Source organism: Glycine soja, chromosome 9 (genome assembly GCF_004193775.1).
Source record: "Glycine soja cultivar W05 chromosome 9, ASM419377v2, whole genome shotgun sequence".
In the NCBI taxonomy this organism is placed as follows: domain Eukaryota; kingdom Viridiplantae; phylum Streptophyta; class Magnoliopsida; order Fabales; family Fabaceae; genus Glycine; species Glycine soja.
In genome coordinates this window covers 46117791-46137341 of record NC_041010.1, presented here as the reverse complement: position 1 = coordinate 46137341, position 19551 = coordinate 46117791, and the positions used below count along the sequence as shown (strand labels likewise).

The following is a 19551-nucleotide window of genomic DNA, read 5'->3' as shown; positions in this document are numbered from 1 at the left end:
ATTCTCTAACCACCAATGAATCAACTTCATATCTTTATCACAAAAATTAATATAACCAACTCTTGACACTTGATTCGGGGAGCAAGCCGTAGTGACAAGATTAAAGTTTCGTTCTATTTTGGGTTTATAAGATGGTAGCAAATGAAGAAGGATGTACCAAAAGTCCAAAACAAAATGTGAACAGAAATCTTACTTATCATTAGAGCTTTTTGTCTAGTAAAATAAAATACTACTACTATTTGGGTGTTTTGCAACCATTATTCACCATTAAGTCACAATTCATTTGATTGATAGATTTGGAGAACTATTACAAGATAGATAAGTCACCAAAAAATAAGAACCTTGAGGAGCCATAATTGCTGTAAAGAAATTTTCACTTGGCACCACCCACATAAGCAGGGGTTGGAAAAGAATAGAATTTCTGAAAAAAAATATTCTGGACATAATAAAAAATTACACAAATCTTGAGAGCTCAATAAACAGATCAATTTAGAGCTTTCTGTGTTAATTTTTGGTCAGGAGATGGTGCAGTCCAATACTGCTTGACTGCAACCAATATCTTTTCTCTCTGGTGGGGCCCCTTTTCATGGTCTGCAATTCTTGAATCCCATTGCATTGCATCTGTGAAACTCTTCACCTTCAACAACACATCCACATCATCACGCAAGATGACACTACCTTGTGGTCTCAAAATTCGATCCATCTCAAGAAGAATGTCCTCCATTTTACACCTGTAACACATTAATTTCATAAGTTCATAAAGTTATTTTATAGAATACATCAATGTTGAAATAGTCATTTGTCCACTATTGAAATAGTAGTAGTTATTTGTCAGTTTTCAAATCATTGAATCACAATTGAAATAGTAAATTAATTAGTCAACTTTGAAATTATCGAATCACTGTTGAAATATTCATTAGTCAATTCTCAAAATAGACATTAAAACCAGGAGATGATACCGTCCATGTAATATTTTTTAGATAACCAAATTGACAACTACCTGTTCTGGTAGAGGCTAAAAACTGAGTCACCATGCATGAAGTCATAAGTTCGCGGGTAAGTGGACATGGCTTCACACCTGAAGAGGAGACAAAAAGTAGTTAGTAACAAACTTCAACTACCATGTGCAGAAAAAGTGTATTGGCAAAGATTTTTTTATTTTTAAAACCCTGACAATACTAGATTGAAAAGTGTATTGACAAAGATTTGATTTTCAACTCACATATCTCTAGAACAGTGTTCTGTCTATTCTAAAGGACAAAAAGTTGGTAGCATTTGAGTTGTGTTTAGCATATAAGCAGAGAATAATCAGCAATTAAACTCTTGAAAAGTGCACAAGTAATGTATCCACCCTTGAATTTTTGTTGGTGAAGATCACAAATCACAATGCATTAAATTAAGGTTAAATAAAATCACATATGTACTTATCCATAATTCAGAAATTCAAAACTGCCAACATAATGCTAAAATAATCTAATTAGGCAATTAGAAATCTAATCTACTTTTCCATAGAATATTAGCAAATAGAAGAAAAGACATACCAGTTCATATAGGTTCCAATCAATCCACGTTCATATATGGCACCAAGTGTATTGACCTCAGCCTCAACAGGGACAGTGTTCATGACCCACACAGGATCATCAATCAGTGCAGCTGCAAAGCCTCCCAAGTAAGCATTCATGTCAAGCAGATTACGGTATCTCCCACGCTCCGCAAGCTGATAGTCCAGGGTCTTGTAGTATGCTACTCTCTTCTTCCATAACTCATTGTTTTCTTTAAACATCTCAGCTGTGATTCCCTTCAAACTTCCACTACTAATCCTTGGTGGAACTGATGTTAGTCTCTCGGGCCAGTTTGACAATTCACCCCCGCTAACTTCTCTGATGTCATTCACCTCTGGCAGTGGTGTCAAGCAGGTATCCATTTTAGTGTACCTGACACAATGGAAAAGAATGTTTGATAAAACAAACCAAACAGAAAAAAGGTGCATTAAATAAGGCAAACAAATTAAATATTTCACCGGAGGGACCCAGATAGAATTTTATCTTTTGGGATGGCTGATCAACAAGATTCAGGAACCTAAAGGAATGGAGTGAGAACTGAGAAACATGATGAAAAAAAGTGACATAAGCTTATGTGGCTAGATTATGGTTGCACTGACTACTGACTAGTCACTTTAACGACTTTATCATCCAAGTGGTTTTGGCATCACTACTAAACTCTCATTGGCAGCAAGCATCATATGCTTTTTATCCATTGAAAAGATACACTGCAAAAGCTAGGCTCAAAAGCAAAATCAATTGCACACGGAACTAACAGTGATAGTGATTGCAAGTCAATCTTTCCCCAAAGCTGCCAACATAAAGTTACATTATCTGAGAATTATCTTCCTAACATGTTAATGTAGTGCATAACTTTGCTACTTCCTATATAGTTATCATCACATTAATGGTAAAAGAGTAAATAATCTATCTACTGATGTAAAAAACTTTTATATTATTATTTAATTATAAAGTGTCATGTATAATAAATTTATTAAATTTTATGATAATTATATTTAAAATCATACAAACAATTATTTGTGATTAGGCTTTGGTGTAAAAGTTTTTACTTGGCGGGCATAAAAATTAAACTCATTGTAAAATAATAATAAAAAAATGGCATATTACCATGCTGTGTCTGGATCCTTTGCCTCACAAAAGGGTCTATTCTTGTAGACCTTTCGCGTGATTTTGCAATGAATATGATTGGTGGGCTTCTGCCATATTGCAAGGTCACCCTTTTGCACCAATTTCTTCCAGCATAGGCTTTTTGCCACTTTCTCAATTCCATCCTGTTCCTCTTTCAGATTCTCACGAGTCCTCTCCCAACCTTTCCAGTGGTTCTCCCAATTTATTGGTGGCCCTGATAGAATCCAATACCCGCCGGGACGTAGCACTCGATCAACTTCATTCAAATAAATCCCCTCTGCATTGCAAAACCAGAAACAAAATTTGACCACAAATTCACATAAAATATGTTTACACAAAGTTTTGAAGCATGGATGTACCATTCTGGCCCCAGGGAATGAGACAACGAGAGCAATGGGCCATGTCAAAGGATCTTGAAGGGTAAGGAAGCCTAATTGAGGCAAGAACTCCAATCAATCCAGGAACTCCTCGTTCAAGAGCAAATTGAACTTGAGCTTCATGGGTATCTCTTGGTGCAAATGACACTGCTATAATGTCACGTGACAGAAGATATGCCCCCCAACTTGCTACCTGAATAGTAAATCATAACTTTAGGCCAAGTGACTAATTTGTCATACACAAAAATGAACTTCTTCTTGCAATTAAACAAGTCACTAGTGGAGAGTTTTTTGATCGAGTGTTTCAAATTTTCAATAGATACACGCATCCTTGTTACCAAAAGATAATGTAATTAATGTGATTACACATATTGCCACAGCACGAAACAAATAGAACATGTTTAAAATCCTATAAGAAATAAACTTAAGGGTCCAATTAAAATGTCTTCTTCTAATAATTAATCAAGTCTCATGAAGTAACTTGTAAATCGGGTGAGGGAAGCATGATTGAGACGGTTGGTTAGTAAATCAACATCTAACTCCATTATCTAGCATTGGGCTTTCTACTAATTCTTCAACGAACAACATAAATTCCAAGAATATTATCATTATTATGATTAGCACCAAGTGAATAAGACAAGAAAGAAAAAGTTTATATTACACCTTAGTAGTACATAGCACTTTGCTTCGGTTTAAAGAATTAAGTAGATTGTTATGCAAACTAGTTCTATGTGATTCCCATTTCCCCCTTTCCTCCCTCCACATGTGGACAAATTCATTGTTTAATTAACTTTCATTTAACTAACATCCCTTAATTAAGACCTTCTCTATTACTATTGTATTTCAAAATATGCATGTCATCTAATTACGCCGGTTCCTCTGAAATTATAAATCCAAAGAAAATTTCGTCATACGTAGAGGTTAAGATGGCATATTCAATCATAATCATATGCTAGAAACGTGGCATTAACATAGAGGTCGCGATTTCCATATTAGCAAAAGAATAGTAAATATTAAATATTTAATAAAAAGAGTCAAACGTCGAAAATATTAAAAAAAAATATTTAAAAAATTAGAAGAACATGCCGAAACAAATTTTGCGGGATTTAATTTTAATCAATCTTCTATCCTTTTTTTCCTTCACCCAATTGGTCTCTGTAATAAAGTATTCCCATATAAACGCATTTACTCGAAGCACCAAAGGAAATAATATATTTCGTATTTCTGATTTCTGATTTACAATCCCGATTAACCCACATTCGTTTTTTAAAACATTCCAAATCAGACAAATTTTCAAATTATTACCAAAAACAAAAAAAAGGAAAAAGTCGATTTTTTCTATAAAAAAAATCCCAGTTGGTCAAGGGTGGACCCAATCACATTCCTGCTCAGGATCCATTATTTGTATAGTTATTATTCTATAGTTGTTAAACCACCCACGAAAAGGAGGTGAACCACCTCAAACCAAAAATAAACCAAAAACATAAAGCTTCAATCGGAAAACAAAATAAAATCAAGATAAAAATGTTAATTCAGTTTCTCAATTTCTAATAAAATTAATTTAGCTACATTTTGAAAAAGATTACTTTGACCAGAGAATTTCATCTCTCATCTTAATATCTTCATTTTCACAAAGAGATACGAAATTCTTTAATAATTATGAAAAATTGCAATGATCAAAATATTTTTAAGAAATTGGGACTAAAATCAGTTTTTTTTTATTGAAAATTGAGTAACGTAAAACGCGTTTCGTCCTAAAGCATAACAACAAAAACAGGTTGAATAAATGAATTCTTAAATCTTAATTTTCATAAAGAAGTACAAAATTCACCAGTTATAAAAAAAATCAGCAATCTCAAAATCATTATTTTTAATATCAATATTTGAAGCAAAACCAATTTTCGTCGGAAATTGAGTAACCTAAAAACGCATTTGATCGTAAAATGTAACAAGAAAACAGGTTAAATTGAATCAATGAATTAAAATTAAAATCTGAAAAAGAAAAAACAGAACTTGAAACCGGTTCAAGAAAATAAGCACGTTACGTATTAGTGTGTTACGTACCCCACAGCCAGTGTCTAGGGCGGTTCTGATGGACCCATCTTCAAGGTTGATGAGTTTTCCGATATCGTCGATGTACGCGCCGGCGCCACGTGGAAACATGGTCCCACCACCGGGGAACCTGAACTGGTCCCCCTCGAACCGGACCCAGTTCTGGTTCTTCTTCTCCACGGTCAGCTCCTTGTGCGGCACGTTCGCGAACCACGCGGCGTCGCGGCTCTCCGGCCACCGCAGCGGCACGCGGTACCCGAAAGGCGCCGGGACCCGGCAGCGGAGCAACTCCTCGGCCGGCGGGCAGTGCCGCTCCCGGTAGATGAGGTTCTCGCGCGGGAACTTTAACGAGCGCTGCACGTCCTCGCAAGGGGTGTACTCGGAGAGGGAGGGATCGCACGGAGGCGCGTAGAAGTCACGCGCAGGAGCTTGGGGGTCGGGGGAGAAGTGGGTGGCGGAGAAATTGAGTGTGGGGATGGAATTTGGGCAATTGGAGTGGGCGGTGGTGGAGACGAGGGAGGGGAGTGAGGGCGGCGCGTGGTGCCAGAGGCCGAGGAGGTAAGTAATGGTGCAAAGAAAAGTTGTGAAGGAGAGAAGGTAGAGTCTTGTGAGTTGGTGGTTTGGTTTCTTGGAAAAGCAGTTTTGAATGGCCATTGTGGTTATGATGATCAGAAAGAACGAAAAGGCTTAATTATTTATAAGAGTACGTGAGAGTGAGGAGAGACGCATGGTGTGTGAATAGTTGAAGAAGGGAAAAATACAAAGAAAGAAAGAAAGAAAGAGACTATGGGGTTCTTGCTTCTTGCTTCTTGCTTCCACGGGGGTCAGCGTATCTGTGTGTCGATGACACCATGATCAGTCCATTCAGTTACCCATGCTTCAAAATTTATGTAAAATGTGTTATCAAAATTCATTCTTAAAAATCATAATTTTTGCTAATAGTTTGAAAACGTTTACTATTAAATGTAAAAAATAAATTTATACGTAGGATACTTGTCCTTCTATTTGGCCTATGATGTTATGTCCAACTCGAACGTAGTTTATTGTGGACGATACATACAATGATAGAATACTAGAAAAACAAATTTATATGTTTTCTTTTTAAATATATTTATTTAGTTTTATATTTTATTATTCTATCAAATCAAAATAATTTTAAAAGATGACGCCAAGGATCAATTTGTTTATACCAGTGTCAGTATATGTGTAAGTAAAAAAAATGGTATAGTTTCAAGAAGAAAAGGAAAAAAAAATATTTTTTAGTTAATATATTTTTGTGAAATTTTGTTTTTAGTTTTTAAAATTTTATATCATCTAATTTAATCTCTGTATTTCAAATAAAATATTTTTAGTTCCTCTTCGCAAAATTTTTCACAAACTGTATTAAATTAATTATGTCTAATGTGGCAAACAAAATGTGTTTTTAAATGGATTAAAATGGTGTGAAAAATTGTTTTAATTTTTTTTAAAAAAATAAAGTTATTAATATGTCTCCTTCAAATGCATCAAACTGTAACTTTCAAGGTTTCATTTTTATCTTTGTTTCCATCGTCCTTCTTCAATAGTTACTGGCGTATTTTTTTATTTTATTTGTTTATTGAACACCATGAATTCACATAGTAAATGAATAATGAGATCTATTTGTCATGTAGAAAATAACTGAACATAAAGAGGTACTAAAAACAATTTTTTGTAAATCACATTGACTAAATTGGATTATATGAAAATTACAGAAACAAAAAATAACATTTCATGAAAGTATAGGGACTATAAATATATTTTTCTCAAAAAATGATGGTATTAATTAGAAAGAGAAAAAAAAGATAATGTACATGAATAATTTATCTCGAGAAGAAAATGGAAAATCCACATATATATATATATATATATATATATATATATATATATATATAATGTATTATATTTATCTCTATTTTAAAATATTATTTTTGGTAATGAATTATAAAATTATTACTTTTTATTAGTTTATAATTTGAAATTAGGCCAACAATGTACTCCCTTTATTCTTAATTATAAGATATAATTGATTATTCTATGTCTATTAAGAAAGGTGATTAATTTAATTATAAGGATTAAATTTATCTATAATTAAAATATTTTTAAGAATTTGTCCTTAATTTTATTGAAAACCTAATTATTTTCTCAAATCTCTATAGGAGACAGAAAGAGACAAATAGGATATTTTAGTAAAAAAAAATATTAATAAACAAGACATTTAAATGAAATCTTATAAATAGGGACCAAAAATTAAGGAGAAAGGTTTTTCCATTGAGTTGCGTAAAAATATATTCTCCTGTAATTTTGAAATACACTTTCATATACTTATTTTTTAATATTTTTTCTTTTCAATTCATTAATCAATGTTATTAACACCGATTATTGTCTATTGATCTAAGTTCATAATACTTGTTTTTTTTTTCTGAATAGTTCATAATATTTGTTATTCATTTCATTATTTTTAATCTTTCTTTGTAGTTATCTAAAAATAAAAAATACAATAAATTTAATTAAATTTATTTTAATAAAATATTTGTGAAAATTTTTATTTTAACTCTTTTTTCTTTTCACTTCATGATAATTAAATGTTTAAATTAATTTAAAACTATGACATAAATTGATAAAATAAGAATTAATGTGATATTAAATTTTGTAAACGACAGATAATATAAATAAAAATATTCCAAAAATCTGATAATTAAAATGGGATGAGGAGAGTATTTTAGAAGACTCTATCAATCAAGTCTCATTCGACTAACTGACAATTTTATATAGAGAGGTGAAAGGGAATGAAAAATGAGGTTTTTCTCATATTTATCCTTTATGGTAGCATAGATGTAGAACGTAATGTGATCTGTAAAGTTTAAATTTAAGAGATTAAACTGAAAATATAGGCCTTAAAACAGGAGTATATTCTATTTATTTATTATAAGCTGTTCCCGTCATCATGATGTTGACCCTAATGAAAATCTAAATGTATAGGATTAGGAATTAGGATAGGAAACAATAATAGTTAATATAAGTGAGAGTAATGTGTGTTTCTTAACTCAATCATTTAGAGTTTGAATTCAGATTGATTTTTGGATATTAAAGAAATTCATGTTAAAAGGAAAATACTTAATTTTAATGCATTCATAGTGCTGGAGTTACTTTCGCCAGAGTAACTTCATACTAATAGCATCTTAAAAGAAATTAGGATAGAATAAAGTATTTGGTTGGTGCATTTGAAATTTGGCAATAAATGTGTTTGAAAAATTTAAAATAATTAATAAGTAATTTAATGATATAGTATTTGTATTAGAAAATAACAGGAAAGGATTGCGAGTATTAAATGATACTATATTTGGAATGGTTGATAGTATGATGACTTTACTCTTTAAATATTAGTTAGGGGTTCAATATTCAAAGTTTGTGTGTAAAAAAAATGTTGATTTTTGTAAGATATTTTAGATAATTTTTATTTTTTTTACTAGAAAAAATCATTTGGTTAGTCAATAAATAGGTTTTTCTTAAGTAGTTTTTTAGTAGCTTATTACGTATAAATGTTACTTTGAAGTAATATTTTTTTAAAATGTTATTTTTTAATTTTTTATATTTTCTTTTATTTTTATCCTTAATATATTTATCAAATTTTCTGTTTATTTTTTTAAATAAATAATTATTTTCTTATTTTTTAGTCATTTTATACTTTTAAGTTATTTGGACAGTTAATTTTAGTGAACACTTTTAATTTAATAAGTTAATTTTTTAGTTTTTATATAATTTTTCAGTTAATTTTTTCAAATATAATCATTTATGAGAAAAATATGCAAATACATAAATAAATTTTAATACTTTAAAAGAATATTTCTTAACTATATTTCCTGATTTTTTTAAAAAAAATGATGATAACATAAAATATATGAATCCCAAAACAAATCTTAGGGCGCATTTCGTAACAGTTTTTTGTGTTAGAAAATTATTATTTTTGTGAATGATGAATAGTGAAAATCATGGTTTTTAGGTATCATTAAAAATTTGTTTTAAAAAAAGAATCATTAAATTTTTTGGATTGTCATAAATATTCTCATATTTTTTTGTTCCATTATAATTACCATCCTATGTTTTTCTATTTACACAAATTTTTTAGTAAATAAACAAAAAAGAATAACAATTTTATAAAAAATAATCTTATTATCATTAATTAATTTTTAATTTTTTTATTATTTATCATTAATATTATAAGAGATATAAGTGAAAAAAATAATTAAAATTCAAAAACCAATTAGTTACAAATATAAATGATCGAAGACTGAAGATAAAATTCAATAAAAATATAATGATTAAAAATATATTTTTGCATGTCAAAATGGGACCAATCATTGAAATATTAAATTAATATTCAATAGAACCCTGTACGTCGTGCCATGCCGTCGTTCTACTTTCTCCTATTTTATGCTACGTGTAAAACCTACCCGTAGTGTTCCTCAAAATGATGTTGTTTAGGTCTAATTATATTCCAAGCTTCATGTGCTGACTTTTTTTTTAAACAAGTTGGCAACGTGACTAGTTTCATCATCTTATTAGCTTGATTTTTCTTATCCTATTTTCAACGGACGTTGAGTATAGACGTACAACATACAAAATAGTGAGGTCCCATCACCCCATAACTTCTCAATATATTAAGTTACTAATATTTATTAAATTATAGCATAATCCAAATACCACAGAGACATTTTCTTTTTGAAAAAGATATGTTAGCCTAAAGAGGTGGATAAAAATGGCCAAATTTCAAACACTTCTTTAGAAGGCAAGCTCAAACACCGGCCTATGCATGTATCGATAGTTGGCTACTAATCACCCTACCTGGTTTTCTGTAAATAAATAGTCATTAAAATTCTAAGAACCTAGGTTTGCCCCCTTATATGCTCGTTGGTTTACGGTGTTGAATGAAATAATTAAAAAAAAAAGAATTGGTTACTTCCTAGTTACTGCTAGCTATTTAGTGGTGGAAGACTGGTATGCAAATGTACATCATTTTTATTCGAATTTCCGCACATGAAGTAGTATTTAACACCACTTTTAGTGCATGCATGAGATACATTTAACATTGGTTAAAATGAGAATTTTACACCGGTTGTAAGATCGATCAATGTAGATACCACCGATTTTGATGGTGGCCAGGACACCTTCTAGTCTTCTACATTGGATAATTAAATTATAACCGATGGAAAATTTTCTACATTGGTTATTTTGACCGGTTTTGAAAGAGACCTGGTAGGTATGAAGATTGCAAACCCCATCCATCTCACCACTCACCATTCCATCGTCATTTAACATTATTACACATCAATTTTACTGTTCACAAAATGTAGTATCCATTGTCATCTCAAAAATTATACTTAGAATCAGAAAACCCAAACCATATATTTTGCAGTAACCTTTTCCAAGAATATATTTGTGTCTCTGTATAAAATACATATTTTTTTCAAATAAAAAATTACTTAATTCTGTTTAATTGTCATGTGCATGTAAAGCCTATAATTCTAGAGAATGATTTAAATTATTAAATAAATAATTATTTTTAATATATAAAAACATATATTTAATATTTTTTATTACAATTAAATATATTTTTTTTATAAATTTAAAGTATTTAACTTTGTGTGTGTGTTAAGACTTTTAACCAAAAATAAATACTTTTTAAAAGTTTTGGTTTGGTATAATAATACTTTTTAAAAGTTGTCTAAAAGAGTCAATAACTTTTAATTTTAAAATAAATTAATCTGAACATGCCCGTAATCCTAAAATAAGCGACTGGATCAATGATATTCATGCTTCGTTTCTTTATTATTTTTTAAAAAATAAAATTGCTTCGTTTCTCTACGGGGTTCATCTATGAATAGATGCCCATCTGTTCAATAAGCAGGCCAAGCCCATCTCTTCCTCTAGTTCATTTGAACTTCTGTAGGCATTTTAGGATCTATTTTCACCCCCTTTCTCTCAAGGACATTACTATTGACACCCATCATCTGACTATTTAGACTCTCCTCTACTTTTTCAGAAATGCATTTTTCGACAAAAAAAAATACCCCCCGACTTTTTACACAGTCCTATAACACAACAGAAACTTATTTTTATTGTATATATGATTGAGATACACAGCAGGCAAAAATACTGCTAATGAGTATTTCCCCTCCAGCTCTCTTTAAAGTCTAGTTCATTTTGGATTTTTGCCCACCTTGACCTACATGTTATAAATTTACTAGGACGTACACATCTGATTAAAGACTCATCAATTTTGGCTTGTGTTGATTTTGGTTCCCTGCATGCAGCTAATTTGAACCAAACCTTTTTGTGACTATGTTGTGAAGCTCTGCATAGTTACTTAGAGAATTAAAAAAAAAATTGAATTTAAATTAATAGATAATGGATGCAATCCTTTAGTTGGATTGTTTGCATTAGACTCCATTTAATTAATTTCTATTCTCTTCCAAATATTGTGTTCCCCTTATCTTTATCTGCTTGTATTCAACATAATTTACATGATTTCTTTTTCTGCTCATCTTTGGTGAACTTTGTTTAAAACCTTTTATGCTTTTAGAGCTTCTAAGTTTTGTTAAACATAACAATTCAGTTTCTCTTGCCTGTTTATAATAACTAGCCAATCACCATTCCTCCAATGAATTGAATGTTGACCAAACATTTATAGTCCAAAGAATTGCCTTAATTTTTGTTAGCATTAGTATCTTAAGAAGGAAGAGATCAATAAGGTCATGTAATATATAATTAAGGTCAGAATATAATTAAATTGATGATTTGACTTTTATACAATATCGGATCTTTTTAGAAGATAATTACAAGTTGGTCCACTGATATATAGGGCTTTCTTAACAACATTTTGATGAGGATGCTTTCCGTTTTCGCCATTGATATATAATGTTATTTTTTTGAAGGAATCAAGTGTATCATAACATTATCGTTGGAAAATAACTAAACTCGCGCGCGCATACATATGTTTTTTTTTTTTTTTCAATATCAGAATCATTATCTTCAAAGATGAGAAAATGCTTCTTGTTTACAAATAAAAGCTTTACCGAAGACATATCATATGTTTTTCTTTAAAATTGACTTTCAATATGAAAAGGAAAAACATTGAATAAAAAACTTGTCGAGTTTGATCACTTAAATAAAATTTCTGCTTAAATAATTTCTTACAAAACAGGTATCCGTAAACAAATCCAACTCCATCAAAAGTGAAATTTGAAAATGACATATTAGAAGATAACTCGCCTTTAGTCATATTGTCAAGGAACAAAAATAAATCCATTTAGTTTCTATTTGAGTTAACATTATGTATTCAGAAACCATATAGCCAAAATTTATATAGTTTTTAGCTAAAAAGGTCTCACTTTCTCTCTCTGCATGTATGCATGCAGGTCAAGTAAAACCAAACACATGCTTAATTGCTTAATTAGCCATTTTGGTCTACTGAAAGAGAATGTGCTTAACGATGTAATCCTGTAGTATTTATTTAGGTGGTTCTCAGACCCTGTGCAAGGTGAAGCGTCAATTCTATTTAAAATCATATAGCTGCTTTTCTTTTTCTATTCTTATTCAGAAAACAGACCTAAAAATGAAAGAGTTACCTTGAGGAACACAGAGCAAAAATGAGACAAAGTTTCTTTTATTTTTTTATGGGCGAATATTAATTGTTAGTATTATCAACTTTTGTTAGCATGAAGATTCAAATCCCTAATCTCTCTTCTCTTTCATTTTTTCTTCATGAACCTTATATTTCCTAAAGAAAGTTCCTTGACGTGAAACAACGGCACCCTCCTCAGGAGAGGGGGGCTTTTCTCTTCCATGGGAGGTTTCTTCCTACTTTTGAAGACATCCTCCCCAGTCTAGGTGATTTTCTATTGTTTTGTTTTCTTTCATAATGAGAGATTTTTCATTTTTCCACTTCACCCCTTTTGCGGATTTAAAAAAAAAAAAAAAAACTTTCTTCACAAGTCACGCCCATCCCTTCCATCACCTCCTCCTCCAGTTACCACCTCTAACTCCACTACCCTCTCACCCTTGTCCAGTAACCATTGACATCTTCTCTTCTCTATCTATCTATTCTTGATGCTAACCTATGAAGTTATTCTCTCTGTCTCTATCTTATTAATTAATTCCACCACATTTTTCTTTTCAATGGAGCTTGTGAGAGACCTTTTTGCAATGGTACCCTAATTAGATGTTGGTTTTAGGTCGTTTTATCTTGAGTTGCAGCAAATCACGGCCGGAAAGATCTGCATGGAAATTAAGGAACTACAAAGAAAAAAAGTGAAGAAAAGCTCACGCACTATTTAGGCTTCATTGTAATATGAAAATGTGTTTTCTATTTATTGGAAAGTGTAGGGTTGCTACTTTGTTAGTGGAGTGTGTGTGCCTATTATCATTGTTGATGCTTTATGCACTGTTGTTAATTAGTATCTTGTGCGAATGTGAGTGTCGCTGGACATTTCTAACGAATGATCTGTTGACAAAAATCACCTTTCCATTAATAATAATAAAAATAACTTTCCTTGTTAACAAATTAAGTTGTATTCACTTCCTCTAGCCAAGAATGGAATTTTTCGCTTTTTTCTTCCCCTGGACGGTTTTCACACAAAAACTCATTGTTAGGTTAGACTTTTAATAGTTTAAAATCAATTTGTACTCCAATATATGAAATGTCTTACAATTAATTATTCAATTAAACTAAAATTATATGTTCACAAACTTATTTTCCTTTAAAATTTTTGGAATTAATTTTTGTAAGATATCACCATTTTTTTTGGGTAAGAACTTATTAGCCACATCCATGAATGCATCGAAATTTACACCATTTTCAATTTAGCTAAACTCATAGGAATCAATTGCCATAGCTATGAAAAGTGTAATGCATAATCAAATATTTTGTAGCCTACTTAAGAAAACTAAAAATTGCCTTCTCGATCTCTAGCTACTGGACAATCAATAGCACAGAATTTGGCTTTGCTTGGTAGTAAATTTGAAATTTCAACTTAGGAGGCATTTAGAAGAGTTTATACCGAGCTCATTTGAGTTCATATGAAAGTGATTAATGACCTTCTCCTTCACATAAGTTATTTTTTATTTTTATTTTTATTTCAATATGTTTTAGGGTCAAGTTCATAACGAAGAGTTTCTTTATGAATAATTGTTTAAACTGTTTATCTAAATATACGACCTTGCTAAATAAAAGCAATATAATTAAGCATCACGTGATCTTAAAGGTTCCATGTTACTCGTTTTATTCTTATCTTATCAACAAATCAAAGAATTTTCCTTTTATGTTCAGTATCCTTCAATGAAGAAAAAGAATTCATCCTTTTCTATTCTTAATTCTCATTCTCTATGTGGCCAGGCAAGGAATTTAGCCTCTCTTTTCCTGATGATAAAAGTTCTCACAAAGTATATATGTGGGTTAGGATCACTGTTTGCTGACACAAAAACCAATAAGAAAAACAAAAACAAATTCTCTTTTCAGTGAATCGAATCCTTTGCCTCGGAAGTTCATCAGCTTGAGTGGAGTGAATTGCTTGAGTACTTTTTTTAAAAGGAAAAAAAATTCAAAAAACAAAAAAATTTAAAAAGTTATTTTCTGCATTTTATGTTCTAGTGTTTTTACCCTTTGTGTTTCCAAATTTGTTATTTGCTCGAACAAATTAAGAAAAACAAAAAACAAACTATTTTTTCCTGTTTATTCTGTTCTGGTTTGTTCTCTATCCTTTGTGTTTAATTTCTAAATTTAATGTTTTCTGCACATATCTTTCAAAGAAAACTTCAGAAAGAGAAGGAAAAATTGATCTTTTCTGATTATATTACGTTCCAGTTGGGTCTTAATTTTTATCCTTTTTATTTCTATATATGTTATTTTCTGGCATAATTTAAGTTAACAAAAAAAAAAAAAACCTGTAGAAAGAAAGAACAAGAAGAGGAAAATAAACTCTTTTCTGAGTGCATGATCCTTACCTTTGAATCACCATTTTCAAGTGAAACCGAATAGCTGTAACAAGCAGGAAGATCTCCATCGCGGTATGTAATACAAACAAGCTGTTCTATAAGATTGTATTTTTTGTTGTTGTTTCTTAATTTACTTTTATTTCTATAAGATTCTTTTACTGGTTGTTCTATAACATTTCCAACTTTATAAATTTGCTTAAATGATATTTGATTAGGAATAGGAATCTGAAACAGAGATTAACATTACAAATTATATAATTTTAAGAACATCAAATTTCTTTATCTTTGACATATTTAAAATGAAAACTCAATAGCAGATTATCTAGTTGTAATCTGTTACTTGCTTTAGGAAATATTAGACGTTTTTTATATAGGTATATTTATATCATATAAACAATGAGTTTTGTTTCCTTTCCTCCTCTAGCAAGGAGCTCTTAGGCCTAGCGAAGTGGTGAGGCAAACATTTTATGAATATTATATCATTTTTTCCTTCTCTAGTTGTAGTTTAAAATATTGTAAATGAATTAGTTGCTACACTGTCATGTTTTCTGGTTGAAGTGTGATTCTCGCATCTTCAAAAAGAGATCGAGCTTAATGAGTAAACAACTTCTTTGGGAATAATAGATTAGGAGTTTGGTTATTACTAGTTCTTGAGCTTGTCACTAGCTTATATACAAGGAAAACATGAATGAGTTTCACTAAATCCAACCCCGACAACTAAGAATCCATGGAGAAATGAAAGAGAAGGAAGAAGAAGCCATGACAGAACTCCAAAGGTCCTTTGCAGCTTTTTCAGAGAATTGTACTTGGAGAATGTAAAGTGTAAAGTGTAAAAAGTGTACACAAAATTTCCTTAAATAGGTGCCTCCTCGTAAGTGACACTCTAAGCTCAAACTATTTCTGCTCTCAACGCAGTTCCTAAAAGACTCATTTAAGTTCCTAGCACAAAATGAATCCATCCTCTCCCAATTTCATAATTTAGCCAAACCAATATCTTTAGCTTTTCTGGTTTTCCCTCTTCTGTTTTTATGAAATTTATTGGCTCATTTCGTAATATATATAGCATATTAAAACGATTTCATCGCCCTTGTTTTGGTTATATATATACTTTTTTTTGTTTTTCTAGTTTTGTACTTTAAAGATACATAATAATTAATTCCAATTGCTCCCCAACTAAAGAAATTTATGGGATAGCATTTTACATTTCTCTGAACGCAGATTCAAGTATCTAATAGTTCACCTGAATCTTTTAAATATATTTTTATTTTTAATCATCTCACTTTTTTTTTATTTGTTCAGGGAATCCATCATGCAGTATTCATTATTATACAGTCACAATGACAGTAGTGAACGTTGGGAATTCTTCTTCCCGTATGGTAATTAAGTTACAAGATTCTTGCATGCCATGCATACTGCAATCTTCACTTCCCTTTCAGGGTATAAATATTGATCGTGAATGATATTTTTGCTGCCTAATTTCCCCTTTTTCATTTATATAAAACACTAGAAATTGAAATAAATTAAAAGTTGACGACAAAGTAAAACAAAATAAAAAACCATAAGTTACATCCAATAATTCAGAAAATAAAATCTATTTTTTAAAAAAAAAATATTAAAAACTCAAAAATTAAAACACCAAGTTTAGTTTTACCCAAAATTTAAAATTTTCAAATGTTTGTCCTCTTTAAAACCTTTTACTTCATATCTAAAATATCATCCCAATCTTATCACATTTTTAACTTAGATACCTTTTAAATTATTTTGGATCTCAAATGTCATAAATTTTCCATTGTTTTAAAAAATTAATATTTTCATCCAATCATATATTATCAAGTATGATAAAAGAAAATATTTATTTAATAACTAGTTTAAAAATTATACAGGATAAGTTTGTTGAATATTATGTGCATGAAAATTAAACTCATTAATTTAAAGGTGTACTGAGAGAATGTAAATGAGTGTACTAATGGTTTATTGAGAGATGTTACTGGATGCAGATACTATGCAGAAAAAGGGAATCGATATGTTGCAAGAATTCATTGTATGTTGTTTAGTATCTGCAATATCTGCATCCATGAAATCGATGTTGAGGTATCTGCATAGTATTTGCATTCGTTTATTGAGATATTTGATTATGTATCATGTATTTCTACGTTGTTATGATGTAGTTAGATGTTTACCTTTGTGTCATGTCTTTTATATGTTGTTGCGATGCATGCTGTTGAGTTATTCACAGAAGTTTGATGCGTTTCATGCTGTTTATAAGTGATCTAGATATTTGTTCCATATAATATCTCGTTGTGTAAAAATTATTGTAATAATTTAACAATGCTTATCTTATAGAAATGATTAGCTGGTTTTGTAAGCTCATCTTTGCGTGTTTCTGTTTGACTGCTATGATCCTGACTTTGTGTTTATAGGAGCAGATGATTTTTTCTTTCTTTTCATGGGAGCAGATGTTGATGCATAAGGACTACTCTGTTGGATCATGGTGGCACTCTTCTTTTTCCTTCTCGTTCATCTTATCCCAGTGGTATATTGTCGTCGTATTTGTCATGGCCAGCCTGGGAAGTGGTTTATGTTAGCCCCACTCCTTGTTTTGGATGTCTTCATGGATTTTGATGTATTTATTTTGGGCAGGCACATATATTTTTATTTGCTAGTTTTTGTTCTTATGTTTAGAGTTTGAATCATGTTGTTGGTTTTATATATGTTGGCATATGTAGACTTATTTTATGTTTTAGGTTTATTTACCAATACGTACGTAGTATGCCATATTTTATGTTTGGGCAGTTACTTCCTTCTGTATGAGTACGTAGTATGTCATATTTATACAAAACCAAAAAATTTATCCATCTCTTTATTATATAAATTAATTTAAAGGTTTTCCTTAAAATTGAACTCTTCCATTTTGAAAGTATAATTAGTATTCTCTTTCTCAGAATCGATCACAAATTGATGTCTTAAAATATATTTGTGAGGGTAGTTAATTAGCTTTGTTTAAGTGATCTTCATCTAGAAATGATTGTCGCCGAATTTGGATCGATACCGCCACCGACGAGATCTAGATCTGTTTTTGTCTTTTGGGTTTTAGCTTCAATCTGACTTTTGTTATGAATGTGATGATATCATTCCATTTTTTCTTTCTTTTTTTTGGTTCAAAGTTGAAAACAAGTTTGGTTTGGATGGTTTATGTTATATAGTATTTCAGGTTTATTGTCTTGTTCGATTCCGGAAAATGCAAGTACTGTAATAAGTAAACACTGTCATGAGCATTTTTTTACGGTTTTAGCCGCTAGAAAATAAACTTTCATTAAGTAATTCAAAAAATTAACATGTGACCATCTTAATAGTGGAGACTAAAAATTGTGACGAAAAACTTTTTAGAGATGATGACCGGTTAATATTTAGTTTAACGACTAAAATCTAAAAAAGTTCAGAAATTAAAAATTTAGTTAATCTTATATTTTATCTTTTAATAAATATATTATGCTTAATAAATGTAATGTTTATCAATACTGTTTAATTTGACTGTATATAATATTTTTATTAGATATACGTTTTGAAATTTTTTATAAATATCAAATTTAATTCATAGTTAATATATATATATATATATATATATTGTGTATAATTAAAATTTATTAAATATATATTATATTTAATAAAACCATCATTTAAATATTTTATCATGTTAAAAAGTTGGCCATTTACTATGCATTAATTCCATAAATATAATCGTTAAGAATACTATTTAAGCTAACTGTATATTATATTTAATATTTAATAAATACTATAATTAATGTTTTTAGAAAGTCAATTTCCTTATATTACCTCTGTTGAGTAAAAATTTCTAAGTATGAAAGAGTTATTTTTGAAGGAGTAAAAATCAAACAAATTTTTTAGAAACAAACCCATCCAAAAAAATTACGAGGGACTAAAAGTGAAAATACACAAGATGAAGGATAAAAAGTTAATAATTTTTATAAAAATCAATAAATTTATTATATAAAATTAAAATAATGTTTGAGATTTATTAATAATATAAAATTATTTTATACTTTCATTATATAATTTATTTTCCTGTTAGTTATAATACTTATTAAATATTAAATGTTGATTAGATTTACCAAAGATTTCATTGTACCCCAACTCCACCGTTAGGGGACTAGAAGCTACGATTCTAAAGGTTTGATTCCTGTTGTCCAATCATATATATATATATATATATATATATATATATATATATATATATATATATATATATTATAATTATAATAATTATATTATATTACAAACTATTCTACTAAACAGTGAAATGTTAGCCTATTACGCATGTTCCTAACATTTCTCTTCAGGTAATGTAATGTCGGTATAGATTTTTTTTATAAAAAATAAAATAAAAATAACAGAGCAATTAT

The 19551-nt window shown here is 30.0% G+C and overlaps 1 protein-coding gene across 1 annotated transcript; it reads right to left on the bottom strand.

The window, feature by feature from the left end:
* Nucleotides 1–238: 238 nt before the first annotated feature.
* LOC114425800 (probable methyltransferase PMT15) lies at nt 239–5989 on the bottom strand. Its single transcript, XM_028392764.1, has 6 exons — nt 5132–5989; nt 3050–3260; nt 2670–2967; nt 1542–1934; nt 1001–1078; nt 239–731 (listed from the first exon to the last, which is right to left on the bottom strand). The coding sequence occupies exons 1-6, from the start codon at nt 5771–5773 to the stop codon at nt 485–487; spliced, it is 1869 nt and encodes a 622-aa protein (XP_028248565.1). The 5' UTR covers nt 5774–5989; the 3' UTR covers nt 239–484.
* Between the last annotated feature and the right edge of the window lie 13562 nt (nt 5990–19551).